General features: G+C 49.5%; 2 protein-coding genes across 8 annotated transcripts in view; both read left to right on the top strand.

The window, feature by feature from the left end:
- The window catches only part of CACNA1D (calcium voltage-gated channel subunit alpha1 D), a 301,559-nt gene that overhangs the window by 88,886 nt on the left and 191,184 nt on the right, over nucleotides 1-21,489 (top strand). The window lies entirely within an intron of this gene.
- BORCS8 (BLOC-1 related complex subunit 8) lies at nucleotides 3,073-3,457 on the top strand. The gene has a single exon (XM_058678999.1). It carries the CDS (start codon nucleotides 3,097-3,099, stop codon nucleotides 3,424-3,426), a length of 330 nt encoding a protein of 109 aa, XP_058534982.1. The 5' UTR covers nucleotides 3,073-3,096; the 3' UTR covers nucleotides 3,427-3,457.

Genomic DNA, 21,489 nt, shown 5'->3' with positions numbered 1-21,489 from the left:
GTAACCTCATTGAATCTGTGTGTGTTACCAAATATGGATCATCCACTCTGTGCAGAATGCACTAGGGAAGGACAGGTCCTTTCCCCAGGGTCAAATGAACAGATGGGGGAAGGTGGGAATCTTTGGGGCGCTCAGGATAGAGGCAGAACCACATACTGGGAGAGTGGGAGGGGTGGCATTTAAGTCCTGTCTGAAGGAGGAATGTGGTCTTATAGCTGCCCAGAGCAAGACAGGGTGGAAGACAGAGGTGAGGCTGAGGGAGCTGCTTCACTCATGCCTGCTGCTCTGCTTACAATGGCTCTGTGCCTGGATCTGCTTCTTGTTGTCGCAGAGGAAGGACTTTCTCAGAGGTCCTTTTGTACCTCTTTTCCAGGGAGTGCTCAAGGGTGGGTGTCCCACCCAACTGCCCCAGACACCACACTGGGCTGAGGCTGTTGCTGTTTGCATTTGTGAATGCTTGTTGAGCAAGGGGTCCTGGAGCCTTTCCAGGGCATAATGGCGCCATCAAAGGTGCTGAGGGCCATGTCCACGTGGGAGGGGGAGTGAGAGGGCAAAGTGGGATGGAGGGTGTAGAGCTGAATGCATTTGACAGCGTGTGGCCAGCTGTGACTGCTAGACTCCCCTGGCTGGTTGGAGAGCAGGAGCTGGAGCTGGCCTACAGTGTCAGCTTGGGGACTGTTCCCAGCTGCTCTTAGAGCCCGCCTCCAAGGAGCCTTGCTGGGGATAAGGCTGCTGTTCCAAATGGCAATGTAGAAAAGTTGTCTTAATATTTCTGCTCTCCAGAGTAAGTGAAAGCTGACATTGGCATGCTCATTCAATGAATGCAAAATAACCAGAAAAAACATTCCAAGGCATTCTGGAATCAAACAGATGGACTGAGCAGTCACGTTGAAAACAGCAAATCACAACTTGAACTTTAGTTAATCGTAATCACATTTCCCCTGTTTCATGGTGAAAGATGGTCCTCAGACATGTTCTGTTTAAGTGGCTTTCACTTAGAAGATCTTACTTTTGTTGGGCACTCTTTTTTGTGAAATCTGAGCCCCCAAAACCTTGTCCCTTAGGATTTGGTATTCTCTGTAAGGCTTCAGAATGGTGGTATTATTATTATTATTATTATTATTATTATTATTATTATTATTTTGGTGGTGGCGGCGCAAGAGAGAATCTCTTTCCCTATGTATAAAGAACAAAACTGCATTTACCTAGTTGATCTCATACTGTTTACATGAATCAAGGCTGTCCAGCTTAAGTAAGTGCCCCCATTAGCTGCTGACTGCCTTGTCTCAGCCTGCAGGTCTTTGGGGTAGTGGAGTGAGAGGAATGGGTGGCTTTGGTTGGCCAGGCCTTCTCCCTTAGTGCTGTGCTCCAGTTTCCTGCCTAGTGCAGACACAGGCAGAGAGCACATTCTGTGCAAGGACACAAGGTCAAGGCCATGCTGGGCAGGCCCTCACAAGCTATGCTGAGGGCCAGAAGGAGCCAGGGGAGGCTTGGGAGAGACGACGGGAGAGGAACAGGCGCTGGGTAGAGGTGCAAGCACACCCTCCTGGTGTTGCCCTGCAGATGGTCGCTCACTGTGGCCTTCTCTGCAGGAGTCATGTGGTCATCCAGATGGGCCATGCTCTGCATACAGAAGTGATACCTGCTGCCCGGGTGGTTTTGGAAGGGGGCTTGTGGAGGAGCACCTGATGCCATAAGCAGCAGCAGCCCCCTGAGAAGAACAGTGAAAAATCAGGCGTTCCCTTGCTTTATGTGTTTGCTCCTAGTGATTAAGACACATTTGATTTCCTCTAGCTTGATGACACCTCCTATGCACACTTTTATCAAAACAGACTCCAGGTGGATTCTGAGGACCACTATGGCTTGTTATAGCCCCCTGGGGGAGCTTGGCTGGCCTCATCACTGATAGCATCTCTCACCAGATGGAGCACTGCCAATGGAGTGCTACCCAGATGCTCAGCCAGCTCCTGTGTGTTTCCCATGGTGCCAAGAATCTGGCCTTACACCCAGGGTTGCTTGTTTGTTGGGCAAATAACAGTATGGTGGAGTTAATCCCATTCTCTTGTTTGTACAGTGTGGATTTCTGGGTGCAGGGGCAGCTTTACACCGATGTGTGCTTGTAACTTTACCAGGTGTTCTTCAGCACTATGAGCGGTGAAAGCCCGGGCCATGTCTGTCTGCCAAGTGTGAATCTTGGAGTGGTGGTTGGTATGGGGGGCAGGTGCTTACAGGCTATTTAATATGTATTACAGGGTATTAAATACAGGATATTTGTTGAATGAATGAATGGGTTATAGCTGTCTTTCTTATGTGACTTAAGTTCATTTCTAACAGTTGGGTCACTTGTGTATTGATTCCAGTTCTTTCATTGCTCAAGAGCTGCACACACAGGCACATATGCCTCTGCACTCATTGAAAATATTTGTTGAAAATAGTCAGCGAAAGTTAAGTCTGTATGGAAAGAGTATAAACTGAACATTATTTCCTAAAGAGTACCACATAAAAACTATTTATATAACATTTACATTGTATTGGGTGTCTTACCTAATTTAGAAATGGCAAGAACACAGGAGAATGTGCTTAAGTTATATGCAAGCCACACCACTTTAAAAGAGGAACTTGAGATGGCTTGGATTTGGGGATCTTGGCACCAATGCCACACAGATGGCAAGGGGTTACTGTGTGCATACATTTCTGTGTATGTGTGTTTAACATACAGAGAGGTTCTTTGGGGTTATATCCCGGGAAGTCCATCCTAAGATGAGAATGCTGTGTGTGAACTGAAGCATTCATTACTACACTTACTGTGCATCCCAGTTGAGCCATACAGCACCTTGCAGTGTGCAGGATTTCTCTCCTGAGTATGGACAGTCTGGGAGCTGCTGCTGCTCAGGAGCAGGAGAGAAGAGGGAAATGTTTAGTGCTAGCTCAGAAGACCCAAAGTCAATGTTGGGAAGTTTCATGGAATGTTTTTATACCTTAGTGAAGGAACAAGGTCCCAAGGTAAGGGTTGGGCTGGACCAGCCGCATGGTGCTTGTTCAGGGAGTGAAGTTAACAGTATGGCAGTGAGGGCTGCCCCGAGTCCGGGATCTGCCATGGAGGAGGCGGAGATGCAGATCAAGGGGAAGAAAGTCACGGACAAGTTCACCGAGAGCGTGTACGTGCTGGCCAACGAGCCGTCCGTGGCCCTGTACCGCCTCCAGGGCCACAGGCGCGGCTCCCTGCCCGAGCTGGCCCAGCACAAGGCCGACATGCAGCGCTGGGAGGAGCAGAGCCAGGGAGCTATCTACACGGTGGAGTATGCCTGCAGCGCCGTGAAGAGCCTGGTGCACAGTAGCGTGTATTTCCGCAGCGTTGAGGGACTCCTCAAGCAGGCCATCAGCATCCGCGACCACATGAACACGGCCACCCAGGGCCACAGGTAGCCCTCCGGCAGCCGCGCCCACGCACCTCCCCGGCCCATCCATCTCTCCTCGGGGGGAGGTTCTGGTGACGTCCCCTCCACCTCTGACGCCTGACCGTGCTGTGGACCTGGGCTCCAGCAACGCGATGAATTCAGGCGGGCACTCCTCCGCCCCTGGTCACCAGCTCACCCTGCAACGCACGGACAGAGGGCAGCAGGGGCCCAGGAGGCGGCTGGTCTGACGGACTGGGCAGGGAGGAGTGGCCGGTCCATGGAACCCCAGCTAGTGGAACCTGGCGGGTGTGTGTGCGTGCACTTGTGCGTGCACGGGGGGCTTGCAGCAGGGCAGCGGGCAGGTGGGACCCTTGGGATGAAGCCCTTGTGGGTGCAGACGGGCAGCCCTGCAAGGCCTCACCCAGAGAGGTGTTCTTGGCAACCCTTTCGTTTTCCCTGTAATTTAATAAACATGCAATGTGAGAGCCGCCGGGAAAAACAAAACAAAACAAAACAAAAAAAAACAGTATGGCAGTGAGGAAGGGAAAGGGCACAGATGAGGAGGAGAGCCCAGGTCCAGTCCAGGCCGGAGGCCTTGTTGAATGGGCTGGGTGTCCCAGCCATCATCCTCCTATTGTCTTGGAGGGCCTCAAGTCGCTGCTCTGCTTGGCTTGCCTGTGGCCTGTGAGGTTCAGAAGGAGAATGGATAAGAAACGTTGGCTGGAAGCCAAGGCTCAGTGCCTGTGTGAGACCCATCACCGAAATATCATGGGAACCTGAGACACTGCAGGGGAGGCTGCAAGGAACACACTTTGCTGCCTATCAGCCTGTAGATGGATGGCTTTATTTTACCAAAGTAATCAGTGCATAAGAGGCATTATCGTTGCAGCAAACATGAAAATAACAGGAGGCAATATATAAATAACAGCCACCCATAGAAGGTGGTCCAGTGACAAACAATTCAGACTCTGTGGGATGTTTCTTTATCATGCTCTTGGACAGGTACACAGGTGTGTCACACTGGACAGGCACTTGCTCACGTCCATGCACTATATGATTTCAGTCACCTCAATATTGCTTTCATATTTCATTCTGTTTGGCCAGCTGGGGAGCCAATTCCGGAAGAGCCTTGTCATAGTTTATCTTGTCTGACTTCCTCAGGGCCCTGTCTTGTGTGAGATGGAGCAGATACTTGCTAAATAAACTGAAATGCTTTCTAGAACCTCAGTGCTAGGAAGATGAATTCCAATACAGCATTCTGAGGTAGAATTCAGTGTTCTTACCTCGAATACAAAAAAAAATCAGGATGGGTGTGTTCTCTTTTGACAAACAGGAAAATGCCATACACATACATACAGGAAAGCCAAGGCTTGTGGAGGGAAGCAGGCTTCAGGTCTCTACCTTGGGAGGTGTGAAGCTGGAGCTTGCTGCTGCCCCCGGGCCACCTCTATTGCTTGCTCCCGAGGCTGGGTCAGGTGTACATGCCTGAGGGGCACTGGCTTAGCACATTTACCCACCCATCTCCATCTGTGGGTGTGGCTCATACCTGGGACAGTGTGTGTATGTTTCAGTGGCTGTCACCCATAGAGCCTCTGGGCAGTTTCCAGAGCGTTCTGTTCTTTCCTGTTTTGGTCCACGGGCTGAAGCCTGCTCCTAGTGCCTGCCGATGGTGCTTGGTGCACAGATCCTGCCCTGTACTTGGCATTCTGGTCTTGGTGGAGGTGGGTTCTCTTGGATTTTTCGGCTGAACGCCCGGCAACTTCGCCAGCCCTGCCTTGCCTTGTAAGTGCAGTAAGAGGGGGTCCCCTTTTCTGTCTGCAAAGCCCACACTCCTGGTCTCTCCCATTAAAGCCAAGCAGTCTCTTGCTTACCAGCAAGCATTTTCAGTGGAAGAGCCTCACTTGGGCTTTACCATGAACCATTCAGCCTAGGTATAAACTCAGCCATCAATCAACCTTGTTGGGATGGAGTGAGGGAGGGGCTTAAATAGAAAAAGTGTAAATCAATTTGTAAAGCATCTGGGGACCCAAGAGAATGTTGGGGAAGATTCTCTGGACTTCTGGGACAGGCAGAGCTTTGAGCTGATTAGGATTTGAACAATTTGAAGGTTACAGGAGGAAGCACCCCAAGAAAGGAAATGGTGTTGGTTGAGAAGGAGCAGGGGTAAGCCCCTTGCTGGGAGCAGCCAAGCAGGGACCGCCGGGGCAGGGAGCTCCAACAGCCACCATGGGGTTCTTCCCCCAGATGCCCACCTGTCCTGGCCTCCGTTTGGGATGAGGCTCTTGTCTGAGAGCAGGCTCCTGAGGAACCTCACAGTGAGTTTCAGCTTCCTTAGGAACACCCTGAAGTTGAGCACATGGGTGTGTGTGTGCAAGCGTGTGCGTGCATGCACACACTCTTTCCCCCTCATTTTCAGAGGTCTCTCACCTCTGAAGGGACACCTACCTTAATCTAGGAGGACAAGAGCTGGCAGGTGGATTCATGTTAAAAGCCCCCAAATAATATGTTTGGTGCATCAGGGATCATGTCACCCAGTTTGAAAGGCCTTACTGTTCTCGGACATTGATTGCTGGTTTCCTTAGACTGTACTTGTTCCCAGTGGGCAGAAGGGTGTCTCTTCCCTGTCTGGAGCTCGGCCTTGGAAACTCACAGGGTTTGCTTGCCCAGGGCAGATGTTAGCTTTAGCATGGATATTCATCGTCCCCCTGTGGGGTGTCATGTAGCAGAGTGCCATGTCCAGGGTCCTGATTCTGTCATCTCTCTGCCTTGACTTACCCGACTCCTCCTCTCTAAGCACAGGGGCATTTCTTGGCTTCTCCTGCCAGTAACCTGCCATGTGCCACCTGTGCCGACTTCTTTGTATAGGACTTGCATCAATCCCATGATCTCAGGAACATGGCTGCCTCAAGACAGGGATCTCCTCCTCTGCCAGAAGCAGATGCTTGGAAACCTCATCTCGTTCCTCCTTGACTTGATAACAGTCCTTCCAGCAGCAGCCAGCGCTTGTCTTTGGCCATTAAAGAACTTAATGTCTGCAGAGCCACCAGTTGATCAGGAGCTCAGCCAGGTGGATGTAACATTGCCTGACAGAGGGCAGGGGCATCGGCAGCTGCTTTGGCTTCATCTTGGTAATAGGCATGCCAGGTGACTAGCCCTCCAAAAGACATAAAGCTGACAGATTGGCAGGGTTATTTGCTTTCCCATTAGAATTGGTCTGCTTTGTAATGTAGTAGGTGAAAGTCCAGAGGAGGAATGGGCCCCTCCATGGTTTTTCAGGATCCAGTTTTTTTTTCCTTTTAAGAAAAGTACAGCAAGAGGAGTTGGTTTTCAAAGGCAAGAGCATCAGTCTACCTTGAAGAGCAAGCAGTTGTGGCCATGATGTTTGGGGGTGACCTGCCAGGCTGGGTGAGTCATAGTCCAGGTGGGCACTGAACACTCTGTGTCATCATGCGTCACGAGAGAGCAGAAGCACTTCACGTCGTTTGGTTCGCTTGCCATATGCGTGCAGCAGCCGGAGCTGGACCAGGCTAAAGCCAGGATCCCAGACTTTATCCAGGTCTCCCATGTGGGTGGCAGGGACTCAATACTTGGTCTGTCATCTGCTGCATTCCCAGGACATTATCAGGAAGCTGGTTTGTAAGTAGAACAGCCAGAACTCACATTGACGCTATTCTGATATGGGATGTGGGCTTTCCAAGTGATGACTTCAAGTGCTGTGCCGCAGTGTCAGCCCTCATCCTATTGCATTTGTAGCCCCTTTTCCTGCCCCCTTCAACCTTTACGGGCCCTAAGACCTGAATTGGAAGGAAGACAGTCCCTGCTGTTAGGGGCCACTTCTATTTGAGATTTTGTTCCCCAGCTTAACTGGAAACCATTCCAAGGTCAAACCTGGTGTTCTTCACTGTGCTTGGGAGGTTAGAAGATTTGTCCGGCCCTTACATTGTTGCAGCTGGTGTCCCTGGATACATTTGCTCAGTGTGTGTGTGTGTGAGAGAGAGAGAGAGAGAGAGAGAGAGAGAGAGAGAGAGAGACAGAGACAGAGACGGAGAGAGAGAGAGAGAGAGAGAGAGAGAGAGAAAGAAAGAGAGAAAAGAAAGAAAAAAGAGAGCGAGCTTGCCTGGCCTGTTTGCTGCTTTGCAGAGATGTCTCCATTAGCAGCTTGGGGTTCTGGTTTGGAAGTTTGGAGTGGTGGGAGGGCTGGGAAGGATCTGGAGAGAAAAGTGTGATGTCTCAATAGACAGATGTCCCCTAATTCCTTCTGTACTCAAAGCTTCCCTGCAGAATGAAAAACTTAATTCACGCCTTTGCTTTGTGTCCAGTCCTTTTTTCTCTTAAAGAAAGGAATGTGTCAATTTGAGCTTCCTAATTCATTTTTAACATGGGTCAGAGCTGCCCTCTTCACATGCCTTTGTCTAATCACACTTGGACTTCTGCGTCATAAATGAAGTTCAATGAATAGAGACAGGAAAGGGAGACACAGTGGACGACTCAAGGGAGGCCAGAGCCCAGCCTGTCATTCCCCCGAGCCTGTAGCCGGGGGCAGATTGCACATGGGGATCTGGGTGGAAGAGTGGGTGTGTGCATAGCCGTGTGTGCTTAGATTGGCTTCTCAGCAGATGTGCCTGGCCCACTTAACAGTTCTAAAGCCAGGAGAGCTGTCATTGTCTTTAGAAACAAAGAAAAACCCACTGCTAAACAGATTCTGGGCTAAGGCCAGGTCTGGGTCTTGGAGCAGGTTGACCTATTTTCCCTCACAGCATCATCAAAGCCTGCTTTGTGATTCAAACCCCCCAACACACACTCGCTTTGATGGGTGTCACATGAGTCGAGCACCTGATTCAAGCACGAGTGTGAGTGGGGACCTTGTCCTTGTCTGGGGGAGCTGTTTGTTTCCCCTGGCCCTGGGACTGAGCCTCCCCCATGCCTGCCCTACAAAAGGCAGCTTGCGAATGGCCGATCTCTGCCCCAGGGAGCGATGCCTGGTAGGAAGGACAGCTTTCTGGCCCCAGCATGCAGACTGTCCTGTGTGCTTCCCAGTTTGACCTTGACAGCCTCCAGTGAGGGAGACACAGCCAGCAGTGTTCTCCTTCGCCTGCAGGGGAGGAAATTGAACCTTACACAGACAGGCAGGCAGGCAGGCAGGCAGGGAAGCCAGGATAAGAACCACAGGGACATGTTGGAGCACCTGCCCCACCTCCAGGAGCTGCTGCCATGTTCCACAGCCGTTGTCACCCTCTTGTTTGGTTGAAGTAGTCCCAGCTGTGTATCGGGAATGAGGTCAGCCCTTCACTGTGTGTAGAATATGTATGTGAGGGGCTGTGGGAAGTGTCATCTCCTGAGCATGCTGGTGGTCCAACTGCCTGCCTTGTTGATGTCAGGGGCAGCATTTCAGTGTCGTTTAAGCTAGACAGTCTACCAGGCAGGTGCACAGGCCAGAGGATTTCATGTAAAGAAAAAGAAGGGACGAATCTCCACTTCTTCAGCCCTGACTGCATGTTGTTTGGGAAGACATACATGCCTAGATCCCAAGAGACCAATCCATCTCTCCCCAGTCCCTGTCTCCTCTCTTGGTTGTCTCCGTTCTCTCCAAGGTCAGCGTCCCTCGGCCTGTTTGTGTGACAGCCTCAATGTCTCCAGGGAGAATACAAAGTATACTAGAAAAACCCCAAAGCTGGCCCAGCGGCGTGGCCTAGCGGCTAAAGTCCTCGCCTTGAACGCCCCCGAATCCCATATGGGCGCCGGTTCTAATCCTGGCAGTTCCACTTCCCATCCAGCTCCCTGCTTGTGGCCTGGGAAAGTAGTCGAGGATGGCCCAATGCTTTGGGACCCTGCACCCGTGTGGGAGACCTGGAAGAGGTTCCAGGTTCCTGGCTTCGGATCGGCGCGCATCGGCCCGTTGCGGCTCACTTGGGGAGTGAATCATCGGATGAAAGCTCTTCCTCTCTCTCTCCTCCTCTCTGTATATCTGACTGTAATAAGATAAATAAATCTTTAAAAAAAAAAAAGAAAAACCCCAAAGCAAGGTTAATCCCCTTATGCTTTGAAAACTTACTGCTGACAAAGGTCTGGAGACATTGCTAGGATTATGAAACTAACTGTAATAATAACCCTTTCTGTTTGTTTACAGAGAGCTTAAAAACTTTAGCCTGTACTTCTGATATCTTACTTGTCCTTCCCAATAACTCTCCAGATTAGAAAGACTGATATTAAATACTTCCATCTTGCAGATAATGAAATTAAGACCTAGACAAGATAAGTTACTTGCCTAAAGTTATTGCCAGCTGGTGAAAGAGTGAACTGATCTTGGCCTTTTATTTTGTAACTAGACAAGCATTGTCTTTAAGTTCATGAAGCTTCTGTACCTCTAGGGGAGACAAAGATATTTTAAAAAGCGCAAGCAAGCCAGTATTGGGTATAGTGGTTAAGATGCTGGCCTAGGAAACCTGCATCTTGTATTAGACTGATGGGGTTTGAGTCCTGCTCCTGATTAAAGTTTTCTGCTGATGGGCACCCTGGGAGGCAGCAGGTAATCGCTTAAGTAACTGGGTCCCTGCCACCCATGTGGAAGACCATATTGAGGTTCTAGCTCCTAGTTTGGGCTGGCCCCGTCATGGTTGTTGTGGGCATTTGGGGAGTGAACCGGAGAAAGCTTTATCTCCCTTCTCCCTTGCAGGTCCCTCCTGTAGGTAGCTAAATGTTTAAAAGGAAACTTTGTTTTAAAGATAAGCATGAGGACAGTTAAAGACACCAAAAGGTACATCAGGAAGGAGTTAGGGTAGGCATCCTTGAGGCAGCGATGGCACTGGGTGTTGATTTGGCTTTCACTGGGAGAGGGGAGACATGAGGTTTTTCAGGCTGTGGGATATTTGAAGGACTAGGTGGTGCTAATGTGACAGGCTAAGGGGGAACAGGAGTTCCAAGGCAACAGGGGCCTGGTAAGCACTTGGACCTGGTCTGAACTGAGGGTCGCACAAAAGGGTTTCAAGCAGAAGAGTGACACGTGGTTTAGACCAATAGCATCAGCTTATGTACTTATTGATTGGGGAGAGGTAAGAATGAAATTGTGGAGCTGGCTGCCGTGGCTGTTGTAGTTGTCGGGGAGAGTTTAGCACTGTGGGCTGTAGGTAGTCTTGGCAGGGAGGATGAAGAGTAGGGAAATTCATGAATATTTGAGGAATAGAAGGAGGAGGAGTTAAGGATTGTGAGGCTGTGGTACCAGAAGACAGGTAGAGAAGGTTGTATATGATTTGGCTTGAAGGGGTCAAAGGCCACTTTCTGGGTAGGAAGCCTTGGAGAAAGGACCCTGTTGGGATAGAGGATAGGGTCACTAATTCCACACTGAATACCTCTGCTGATTTTGGGGTTCCTGTATATCAGACAGGATTTGGAATGAGTCTCCAGACCTGAGGAGAGACCGAGACTGGGGTACAAATCTCTGATCCCTTGTTGCTAAGTCAGTAACTAAAATAGTGAACCAGGCTGCCAGGTTCTGTGTTCTTCCATCCTTACCTCAATTCTCAGAGTAGGGAGGAGTTGGGAGGTTTCTCACTCAAGTCCTGGCTAGGGACCAGAGCTTGAACTGAAAGTATGCTGGGTGAGGGAACCCACAGATGAACCTGCTGTCGTATTGCAGTGGTGTTGAGTTGATCATGAGTGCTAGGTTGGAGGAGTACTGGTTCATGGACTCCCCAGAGACACTGAAGGCTGTGCATACCCCACCAGAATGTTCCACTCATACTTACCTGAGGACACACTCTTGGTGTACTTCACAGGAAGAAGTAAGTCTGAAGTGCAATCAGTACTTTCCAGATTCAGATTAATTTTTTTTGGATAAATACCTAGAGGTGATTCTTCAGTTGTATGTTACACACACCTTTTTTTTAAAAAAAATTATTTTTTATTGGAAAGTTGCATATACAGACAGGACGAGAGACAGAGAGGAAAATCTTCCATCTGCTGATTCACTCCCCAAGTGGCTGCAGTGGCCAGAGCTGAGCTGATCTGAAGCCAGAGATCAGGAGCTTCCCTTGTGGATGCAGGGTCCCATGGTTTTGGGCCATCCTCTACTGCTTTCCCACAAGCAGGGAGCTGGATTGGAAGCAGGGATGCCAGGATATGAACCGGTGCCCACATGGGATCCTGGCGCATGCAAAGTGAGAACTTTAACCGCTAGACTAATCTTTTGTTGTTACAAAGGCCACTAGGTTGTATATGTTAAGGGAATCTGTACTTACTGAGCAGAGCTTTGTGGTGTGATACCTCCTAGGCAAACCCTTCAAGAACCCCCCTGTGTCCTTGAAAATGCACTAAAGACTTGGGGGCAGCTCTCATTTGCTCATTGACTCACTAGTTGGTGTGTTCACCGAATGCCACTGTATACCTCGGTGGCCTTCCTACTTGCTAGCCCTGCAGCTGATTGCCGCTGAGGACTGCTCTGCTTGTTTTGTAAAGTTGGAGGGAGTTAGAGAAGTCACATGTTCCTGCTACCCAGGCAAGCAGAGAACACTCCTAGCCAAAGACATCAAATTGGGGGGGGGGTGACTAAGGACCCTATTTTCCTTGTCCCTGTATCCTACTAGTAGTCTCTTTGGCAGAGCCAGCGAACTTTGTGACGGGACATGGGACAGCAGGCCAGCTTCATTCTACTTAGGAACAAGAGCAGCCCGTGTGTGGCCATCACGTGAGCCATCAGTCACTGTAACAGATTCTGTCCTCTTTTCTAAGTGTGTAATATAGTAAAGATGTCTCAAGGCATGAAGATGGCATGACACTCATCCCGACCCTTTCTCTGCTGTTCAGCTTTGGGAGGGGAGCACTTTTGGTTTCTTAGCCACTCCAAGTGCATTTCCACTCTGCGCAGATGAACTCGATGCTGTGACTTGACTTGCTTCTGACCCAAGCCAGATGTGATTCTTTCGTTCTTCAGATCAGTAGGATTCTCCCTTGAAGAAATCTGTGTCTCCCCCTCCACCCCAGTTTAATTAAACCTTTGTTGAATATTTTATCAAATAAGCTCCATGTCTTGTATTTCATTATTAATGTTGCTTACGAGGCCTTTTTCTCATTAGCATAATTTTAAATGAACAGATGACTATAGGAGGAATGACATTTTAGGGACTGTGGCTAGTGAGGGAACAGCTGCACAAGCTCGGCAATGTGTGTTCTCTCCACACCCTGTCTTGGTTCATTCATTAATTCACAATAGTCACTTTCTATTAGTGTGATTATCCTAGGTTTGGCCGAAGAGACCTCACTTCAGACCTTCTGTTCCTCATGCCGCCCAAAATCGTGTTACGTTAGCATCCAAATGCGATCTCCCAGGCTCTCTTACAATTAGAAGCAGCTTAAAAGTCTTTTATCAGTGTGAGCATCCTGATTTTTTTTGGTTCACCAAGGTCATCCTAGTTTGGTTCATGGTGCTCAAACAGTTCCTGTTGTCTGAGATTCAGGGTAGATTAGTGCAGGGCTGGGGCTTTGCACCAAATTTTGCATTCATCTGTGATCTCGCCTCTTATGGCTGGGGGACCGTGGGTCAGTAACAACTGAGAGCCTGATTGCTGTGCTAGAACACAATGACAGTCCCCACCTCCAGGTGTGATAGGATTATGTGGGCAGGTGCAGGCGTGCAGCCTGCAGGGGCATTGAAGGCACAGAGCAGTGACCAGGAAATGCTGGCTGCTGTTGCTGTGAGCTGTTCTGTTCGATCCGGATGCGAAGAGGAGGTTAGTGGGGATTGTGGGTGGTGGGGCATAAGGCTCTACTGCCTTGTACTTGATTTTTCTTCTACATACGGGCTTCCACTACACATTGACAGGTGAAAACATGTATTTTGTTGACCTTTGAGCCTCATGTCTAAAACTTTTGTTCCCGTCCCCCCACTGCCTGTTTCACTCTGACCCACTCTTTTATCTCTGCCTCATACTTCGTTGCCTTCCTGCTGTCCCTATCATATGCAACAAGGGAGTTCTTCCTGCATTTTCCCTTCGTATACTGTCTATCTGCAGTACAATCCATGCATTGCCCATGCACAGACCCAATCCATGGCAGATTGAAAATATTAGGAAAAGAAATGCATTTCCCTGTCTCTGCTCCCTGATGTTCTTCTGTGTCATGAATAGCCCAGAGAGGATGGAAAGCCCATGGGGTCTGTGTAAACACTACATCTGATCTGACACAATGGCCTTGAGCATTTGTGGTGTTACCCTTGGCAGGGTGTAGGGTGGGAGGTCCTGGAAACCATCAGTCGGTGACAGTGAGGGCCGACCATGTGGTCTTGAGCTCTTCACTGGAATCTGTGACTTGTCCACTCCATCCTTGGAGCCACAGAAGTCCTTTCAGACTGCTCTGATGTGTCCATCCTGCATGTGTACTGAGGGTCTGCTCCATGCCATGTTGGTTTGTTCTGGTGTTGGTAATTTGCCTCACAGTTAGACAGATAAACTCCCAGAGCAAGGAGCAGGGTCTCTTTACATCCTGGGAACCGCCTGTACCGAGAGCGCTCAAGACTCCCCATGTTCAGGGGAAGCTTGTTGAAGGACATGAACTGGTTGACCTTGTATGGCTGACAGACACGTAGATAGCCAGTTGTGTCCTGGATGCTTGGCAGGTACTGCTCTGCGTGCTGGTCACCAACTTTTGGCAAAGTTGGCAACAGGGTCTCTGTCCTCCCTGCTCCTTCCTGCTCTCTGCCTGCTTTTCTGTTAATACCTGTGTTGTTCATTCAGCAGTGCAGCAGGTATTCCTGAGCACCGGGCAGTAGGAGTGAATCACACAGGTTATGCTCTGTGTGAAGAGTCAGGTGGTGATGAAATACATACACAGGAAGGAAGTGAGAAAAGGGCATGGTGTTGCTGTTGATATGGGGTGACAAGGGGCTGAGTGCCCAGGGGTCTGAATGCAGCAATAAATGAAATCATCTTAAAGGTAGAAGGGAAAATAAGAGATGTGTGTCTGTTTTTGTGAGAAAATCTGAAAGAAGAAACTTCTAAAGCTTTGCTTTCTAGTATCAGAGACAGAGACCTTGTTCACTCCCTAGATGCCCTCAATAGCTGGAGATGGGATGGGGCCAAAGTTGAGAGCCAGGAACTCAATCCAGATCTGTCCCCAAAGGTTCAGGATCCTAGTCACCTTAGGTACCACTCCCAGGGTCCACATGAGCAGGAAACTAAACTCAGGAGCCAGAGTTGAGGCTTGAACCCAGGCACTCCTCTGTAGTATGTGGGTGTCTTAATCCGTAGGTCTAACACCCACGCCAGTGAGACACTTTTGATTTCAGTGAAGTGGGCTGGGGGGGATGGAGGGAGCTGAAGCACCTCCTTGGTGCCCCCACAGACTCCTTGGTTTTTCTTCTCAATTAGATGGGGAAGCACTGGAGGGCTCGAGGAGCAGAGGAATGGACTCTCATTTAGGCATGTCCACTCTGCTCACTCAGGAAACCAAGCCAAGGCGTTCATGGGCGAAGGCAGCTTGCTTCTATTTCAGCAGCAGGACACTTGCATGGTGACCTTTTGGGAAAGGCCTTTCATGGCCAACGGGGGTTTCATACTTACCCAGCAAGTATTTATTGGGCTGCCACTGTGCAGGGGGTCCTGGGAGGTATCTGTTCTGAACTGTAGCACCCCAGGGTTCCACCCTACTTCCTCTACCCCCTTGCCTTTGCCCAGTCTAGAGTAGGACTGGCAGTTAGCAGAAGTGACTATAGCATGCAGATGAGTGACAGTATTCACACTCTTTCCACCATCCAGGAGAGAGAACAAATGCAGATCAGGGAGGAACCTGGGACAGGATGCCTAGCAGTCGGTCACTGGAGCCAAGCTTGAGGGTCCTGCTTTGAAACTTTTCTCTCTACTGAAGGTACTGAAGGGGAGATAAGGGTAAGATTTCAAAAATCTTACCATGAAGAGGCAGCTTCTGCTTCTGTTGCTGCTGCTGCTTCCTCCTCTTCCTCCTCCTCCTTCTCTCTTCTCTCTCTCAGTGTATTTCAAACAAAGGTTCAGAGGGGAGGGGTATTCTCTACATGCTAATAATGTCTAGCACTGGCTCAGGTCAAAGCCAGGAGCCCGAGACTCCCATCTGAGTTTCCCATATAGGTGACAGGGGCTCAGGTACTTGGGTCAACCTCTGCTGCTTTTCCAGATGCATTAGCTGGGAGCTGGATTGGAGGTAGCATAGCCAGGACTAGAACCTGTGGGATGGCAGCATTGCAGGTGGCAGCATAATCCAGTGTGCCACAGTGCCAGCCTCAAGACTCTTATTTTCTGAGATAATTTGACAGTAGGAAAAATGATGGTAGGGTGGAAATGTGGAACTCTATATCTTCCTCCTTTCAGTCGTCTCTGGCTTCTGAGTTACTCCTGGGAATTGCTTGAGGAACAAATGGAAAGCAAAAGAAACGTGGGTGTAAGTGGAATTAAGTGACACCCTCAGAGGCCTCCCTCTCCCCCCTCTCCCAGCAGGTGCTTGGGTGTGGTAAACGTGTGGGAAGATATCCCGCCCCCTCATCCTCAGATACCCCAGTGCTGCTAGAGCTGCCTAAGCATTTGCTGGTGATGACACTGTTCTGTGGCTGTGACTCCATGCTCAGGTGTGTGCTGCAGCCCTTGCTCTGCAGGTTGTAAGAGCATCAGGAAAACCCTGCTGGAGTTCAGCAAGAGCCCAGGAGAGGAAGGAGAGGGGGCGAGTTAGGAGCTTGTCTTCACCCTTGTACTATGAGATGGACTGTGCTCCCAGACCCTCATTCTGTCCCAGCTTTTCCTTTTTGAGCCCCCTTTCCTCCCCTACCTACCCAATGGATACAAGGAGGTGTTGTCTGCTGGCTCTAGGCTTAGGAGCGTGGCCTCATCTGCCTCAGTGTCTGGGTCCCCAACAGCAGTGATGATCACACTGCAGCCAGTTTGGTCGGAGCTTGAGTCAAAAATGGGAACTTCTGAGTCCATTCTTCAGGAAACTGAGGGTTTTCTTAGAATGTGTAAAAAGAGGGGAAAGGTGAATAAGGTGGATTCTTAGAAGAGGGAAGAACATAAATTTTAGCATTGGAACAGCAAAGTCTGGGAGCCCATGAGGAGGGCAGTACAGACTTGGGTGTGCACCTGTGTGTCTGTAAAGGCTGGGAGAAAGATCCTCTGACGAGGAGAAAGGTGCTCACCCTTGTGAAGGCTGGTTCCTGGCCAGCGCAAAACTTACAAATGGCTCTTGGATGTATTGTTGTGTCCCATTAAGGTACGTGGGGGCATTGGGGATAGGGCGCAAGTCACTCAGATTCTCTGGGTCTGTTCATACCTGGGTCAGGACGGGAAGTGCATTTGCAGCTATACTTTTCCCTTAGTGACTTGGGTGGCATCTGCAGCTGCTTACTGTGTACTTCCTAGGTAGCAGTCCTGTGCTTTGGTGCTGGAGGTGTATGGTGAGCGACTTTACCCAGAAGTTCCGTTCTGCTGGGGAGACGGACAGTCAAGTCAGTGAGCAGAAGGGAATTGCTGGGAGCTCCTGCCTGTGAAAGGAAGCAGTGTGGTGAGGTAGCAGCACCTGCTCGGGAGGTCAGCAAGGTTGTGCACAGCTCTGTAAGGGAGTTCTGCAGACACCAGACGATAGATGCAAAGGCCATGAGACCGGAAGAGGTGACTGGGGTGGATGGCTTTGCTGCCCATGCTGCCCTGGCACACAGAGGGGAGAGCCAGTCTCCTTGAGCTCTTGTTGCTTCCCTCACATCCTCATGCGGGCGAGACAGCTGTTGTCGTGGGCACTTGGGACCCTTTCTTTTGGCCAGAACGTGACAGGCCTCAGGAGACCTGGAGATGACTCCCTGTCATTTCCACTCATGACCCTCCCCCCAGCCTCCCCAATATGCACATTAGATCCTGAATTCTTGCATTGATTTGACTTCTACAGGGCAGGGCTAGACTCCCTCTCAGTCTTAACATGTTAGTGTTTTCTTGTGAATCCCCTTGCGAGGTTTTGTTTGGGATTTTTCTTCCCTGTTGTCTATCTGTGGTTGTCTATTGATGTGTAGCTAATTGATGATCCATTACAGTGACATACTAGTTCAACATAGCTGTTATCAGTAACTGTTTGGCAAGCGGTTTAATCTTTGGAGTTTTCTGTCATCTTCATAGTGGGGTTTAGGTAGGTGACAGCTAGCTCGTCTGTATATTGCAAAGGCGGCGATTACCAGCAAACACTAGTGGGGACAGATTGGAGTAAGTACTAAGAATCCTTCCATTTGGAAGACAAGGATGAAGAGGCCAAACTGAGTTAGAGAAAACATTGGCCCTTTTCCCAGATCCCAGCCATTCCAACCCTGAGCCCTTACCCAAGGAACAGTCATCTCTGAAGCCATGGGGGAATCCTTGCCCAGAGCTTCAGGAACCACCCACTTGTCCTCAGGCTCCTACCAGGTTCCAGGAGCTGTTCAGCTTCCAGGGTTGCATCACCTGCTGCTCCCTGACCCAGCTCAGCAGAGCCCACAAATACAGGCTGGGATCTGCCCGTCTGTGCCATTCATCTGCTCAGCATTACACTGGCCTGGCCTGACTCAGTCCATCTAGGATGCAGTTAAAGCTATAATGAGTTGCAGGGTAAGAACGGTAAGCAAAACCCCAAAGAGTTCCCATGGTGCTTGCCTTGAAGGAGAGCAGTGCAGGGCTCAGGAGGAAATGTGCTACTCGTGGGTGATGCAGGCTGTTTGTGACATGTACCCAGAGGCTCTAGACAGGCTGGCTGGGCAGGAGGGCATGCTGGGGTGTGCATGGTGGAATGTGTTATTAAACGGTGGCATCTGTTGTCCACAACCCCAGCTGGTGTCAGCATTGCCCTTTGTGGTCTCCTGGGCTGTCTTTTCAGCTGCAGAATTCCATCGACATGAAAGAAAGGCAGCTGAGCCACTTGCTGCTTTCAGTAGCAAAAGAAAATGGAAGATGGACTTTGGTGTCTGTGGGTGTCGAACTCTGCAGATGCTGTGGGCTTCAGCCGAAACGAGAGAGGACTATGCAATAGGGCCTGAGTCCCTACTGTGTGTCTAGCACCTTTCTATTTTATGTGGGCTGGATATTAAGACTCTTCCTCCCCCCCCCATTCTTCCGCCTTTTGAAGCTTATATTTTTTTAAAAATAATCTTTGTTTAAAGAGTTAGAGAGAGGGAGAAACAGAATGAGTTTCCAACTACTGGTTTACTCCCCAGATGGCTGCAACCACTGAGGCCAGGACAGGCTGAATCCAGGCCTCAGGGTCTGCCATAGGGGTGGCAGAGGCCCAAACACTTTGAGCCAGCATCGGATGCTTTCCCCAGGCCCTTAGCAGGGAGCTTAATCAAAGATGGAGCAGTCAGGACTTGAGCTGGTTCCCATGTGGGATTCTGGCGTTGCAGGTGGCAGTTCTACCCACAGCTCACAATGTGGACCCCTTGAAACTTAAACCAGTCAGTGTTGAAAACGAATGATTGCTATGCAAAAGATGAAAACCAGAGGTGAGCATTTGCCATAATTACTTGTTACTGCTATTGCTGTGGATTGCACAGATTCTTTTGCTTTGGTCCCTTTCTCATCTCTCAAGGCTGAAGAGCTAGGGCCAGTGTGATGCTGGGGAGAGACCAGCCCAGGTAGTTTCAGGGGACTAGAGGAGGCTAGTGAGCAGGGTCTTAGCTTGCTCCTATCGAGATGGAAGCCCACCCCTTAAGCTCAGAACTGGCCATTGTCTCATAGCACACCTGGGACCTTGACAGTGAGGTGTGACTGTGGAGTGTTCCATGACCAACAGTGACAACTGTTTCTCTTCAGCTTGGCACTTTTCTGGCAGTTTGCTATTTATAGCTTCCTGTCATTCAGGAATCATGCGCTTCTTTTTTCAGAGAGCCATCTAGCTTTGTAGAGGGAAGCTCGGACATGTGCCTCTGGTAACTCTCTTGCTGTGTCCATCAGGTAGTTTTCTTAACCAAATTCTGCTTTGGAAATGAAAGGTCCTGGCCAGTCAGGATAAGGCAAGTACATTTTCAGTCTTGCATGTGAGCAAATCATTATTAATTGCTGATATGCTTGCATGGCTTTTGCAATCTCTGACAGTAGGTCTTGGAAATTGTGTTCTCTTGACAAGGTCTTGAGCGAGAGTCCTGTCCTATGGGATTTATTTGCACACTGCCCATAACCTGTGGTGTCTGCCTTCTGCCTATACAAAACTAAAAGAAGTCATGCTTCAGAAGTGTAACTCAGTCAACCCCTGGGGCTCACTCTGTGCAGAAGAAACTAAACTTTGGTGATGGCTAGATCCCTGCTGACGGAGAGGGACGTAGCCAGGCTTGCTTGCAAGTGGGGTCCTGGCGTGGCTCTGAAACTGTCCCTGTCATCTTAGGGAGATCCTTCTGGACCATGGACAGCTGAGAGTTGAGACCATTTGACAGTTTTCTTGGGGTGCTCGTGGATTGGGGAATCCAGGAAGTAAATGTGGGGTGACCAGCTGTAGATGTGTTTCAGTATATGTCACACATTTAAAATGAAACGTGTCAGAAACATATATAAGCACAGATAACAGTAAAACAATGGAGACTTTACTTGAATGAGATCCTTCAGCATGTGCTCTCTTGAAACCAAGCAGTGTATTGCAAACATCTTTGATAGTGCTATGTGATCTTCTACGCCTGTTCTTACGGTCTACATACTATTGAATCACAATGGGTGTTATGTTTCATTTGTGCTGTGTTGGAAATTTCCTGTGCTGTGTTGTGTTGGGTATTGTGGTACAGAAAAATCACCATACACACTCATGGTCGCTTCTTTGGTTCTTAAATACACAGTTGCGGCAGTCAAGAATACAGAATTTTGTGGCCTTTGCTGTGAGTCATAAAACATTTGTTTTGCTTAGTTTCTGAATTTTTTACAAGGGCTAAGGACTCTGAAATTTTGGTATCTTAAGCAAATTGAATAAAGCCCAGATTTTCACGTACAGTACACTTGGGTTTGAGCCCTGGCTACACCGGGACCAGCGGTGAGGTGCTGGCAAGGAACTTCACATCTTCACTCTCCAATTTCCCTACTTATATAGTGGGTGTCATGTTATGTTGGACGTTCATTGAATGTTAGTAAAACACCAGAACATGGATGAACTCAGTGAAGTTGACGGGAGCTAGCCACTGCAGGCACAAGGAAACTCGCAGGCTTCCTGGTGCACTGTGATAGCGGTTGAGATGTCCATCTTCCTCCTGAAAGCCTGCTTCAGACAGTGATGTGTTCAGGCAGACTCATCAGGCTGAACTTCCTCATGCTTATTCATAGCTGGATGGAGCAATCCATTTAGCTGCTTGGGAGTTACCGAGGCGTGGAATACACTGGGTTCTCAGCCTTGACAAATTCTGCAACACTGAAGCACAGACTGGCACCTGGACTGGCTTGACAAAACTAAAAACCAAGGACCCTGGCTGTGGTCCTTAGGGCAGCACTGGGGCAACACGTGGGGAGTCCACTCGAGGGTCCAGTGGGAGTCCCAGCCGTTCATCCGTGTAGCCAGCATCAAGTGTGGCTATTGTTATTTCACCCTGGGAGCTACTTGAAGCTTCTCGGAGCTCTTCTCTTTTTGGTTTCTTCCTTGATCCGTGGGAATCAGTGTTTGCCGGTTCTGTTTCTGCTTCTTTGAGCCCCAGGCCCAGAGGCATTTGCACGGTTCACTGCTCAGGAATTTTTGGGTGAAGATTTACTTACTCTTACTGGAAATGCAGATTTACAGAGAGAAGGAGAGACAGATCTTCTATCTGCTGGTTTACTCCCCAAGTGGCCACAATGGCCAGAGCTGGGCTGATCTGAAGCCAGGAGCCAAGAGCTTTCTTCTGGGCCTCCAACATGGCTGCAGGGTCCCAAGGCTTTGGGCCATCATCTTCTGCTTTTCCAGGCCACAAGCAAGGAGCTTGATGGGAAGTAGAGCAACCAGGCCCCATGAACTGGCACCTTTATGGAATCCTGGCACATGCCAGGATTTAGCCACTGGGCCACCACGCCTGGTCCCACTGACACAGGTTTTTGAGTGTCACTGAGGGCTGTAGGACAAGAGGACTTGAGCTGAGTTCTGAGTCTGCAGATTTCAGAATATATGATATCTCCTTTTATCAGTGTTT

The sequence above is a fragment of the Ochotona princeps genome, chromosome 21 (genome assembly GCF_030435755.1).
Source record: "Ochotona princeps isolate mOchPri1 chromosome 21, mOchPri1.hap1, whole genome shotgun sequence".
Taxonomy (NCBI): Eukaryota; Metazoa; Chordata; class Mammalia; order Lagomorpha; family Ochotonidae; genus Ochotona; species Ochotona princeps.
The sequence above is the reverse complement of the archived record's forward strand: the minus strand, read 5'-3'. Positions and strand labels throughout refer to the sequence as shown.

Coding starts and splice junctions, on each gene's coding strand:
- BORCS8 (XM_058678999.1), top strand. CDS start 3,097: ATGGAGGAGGCGGAGATGCAGATCAAGGGGAAGAAAGTCACGGACAAG.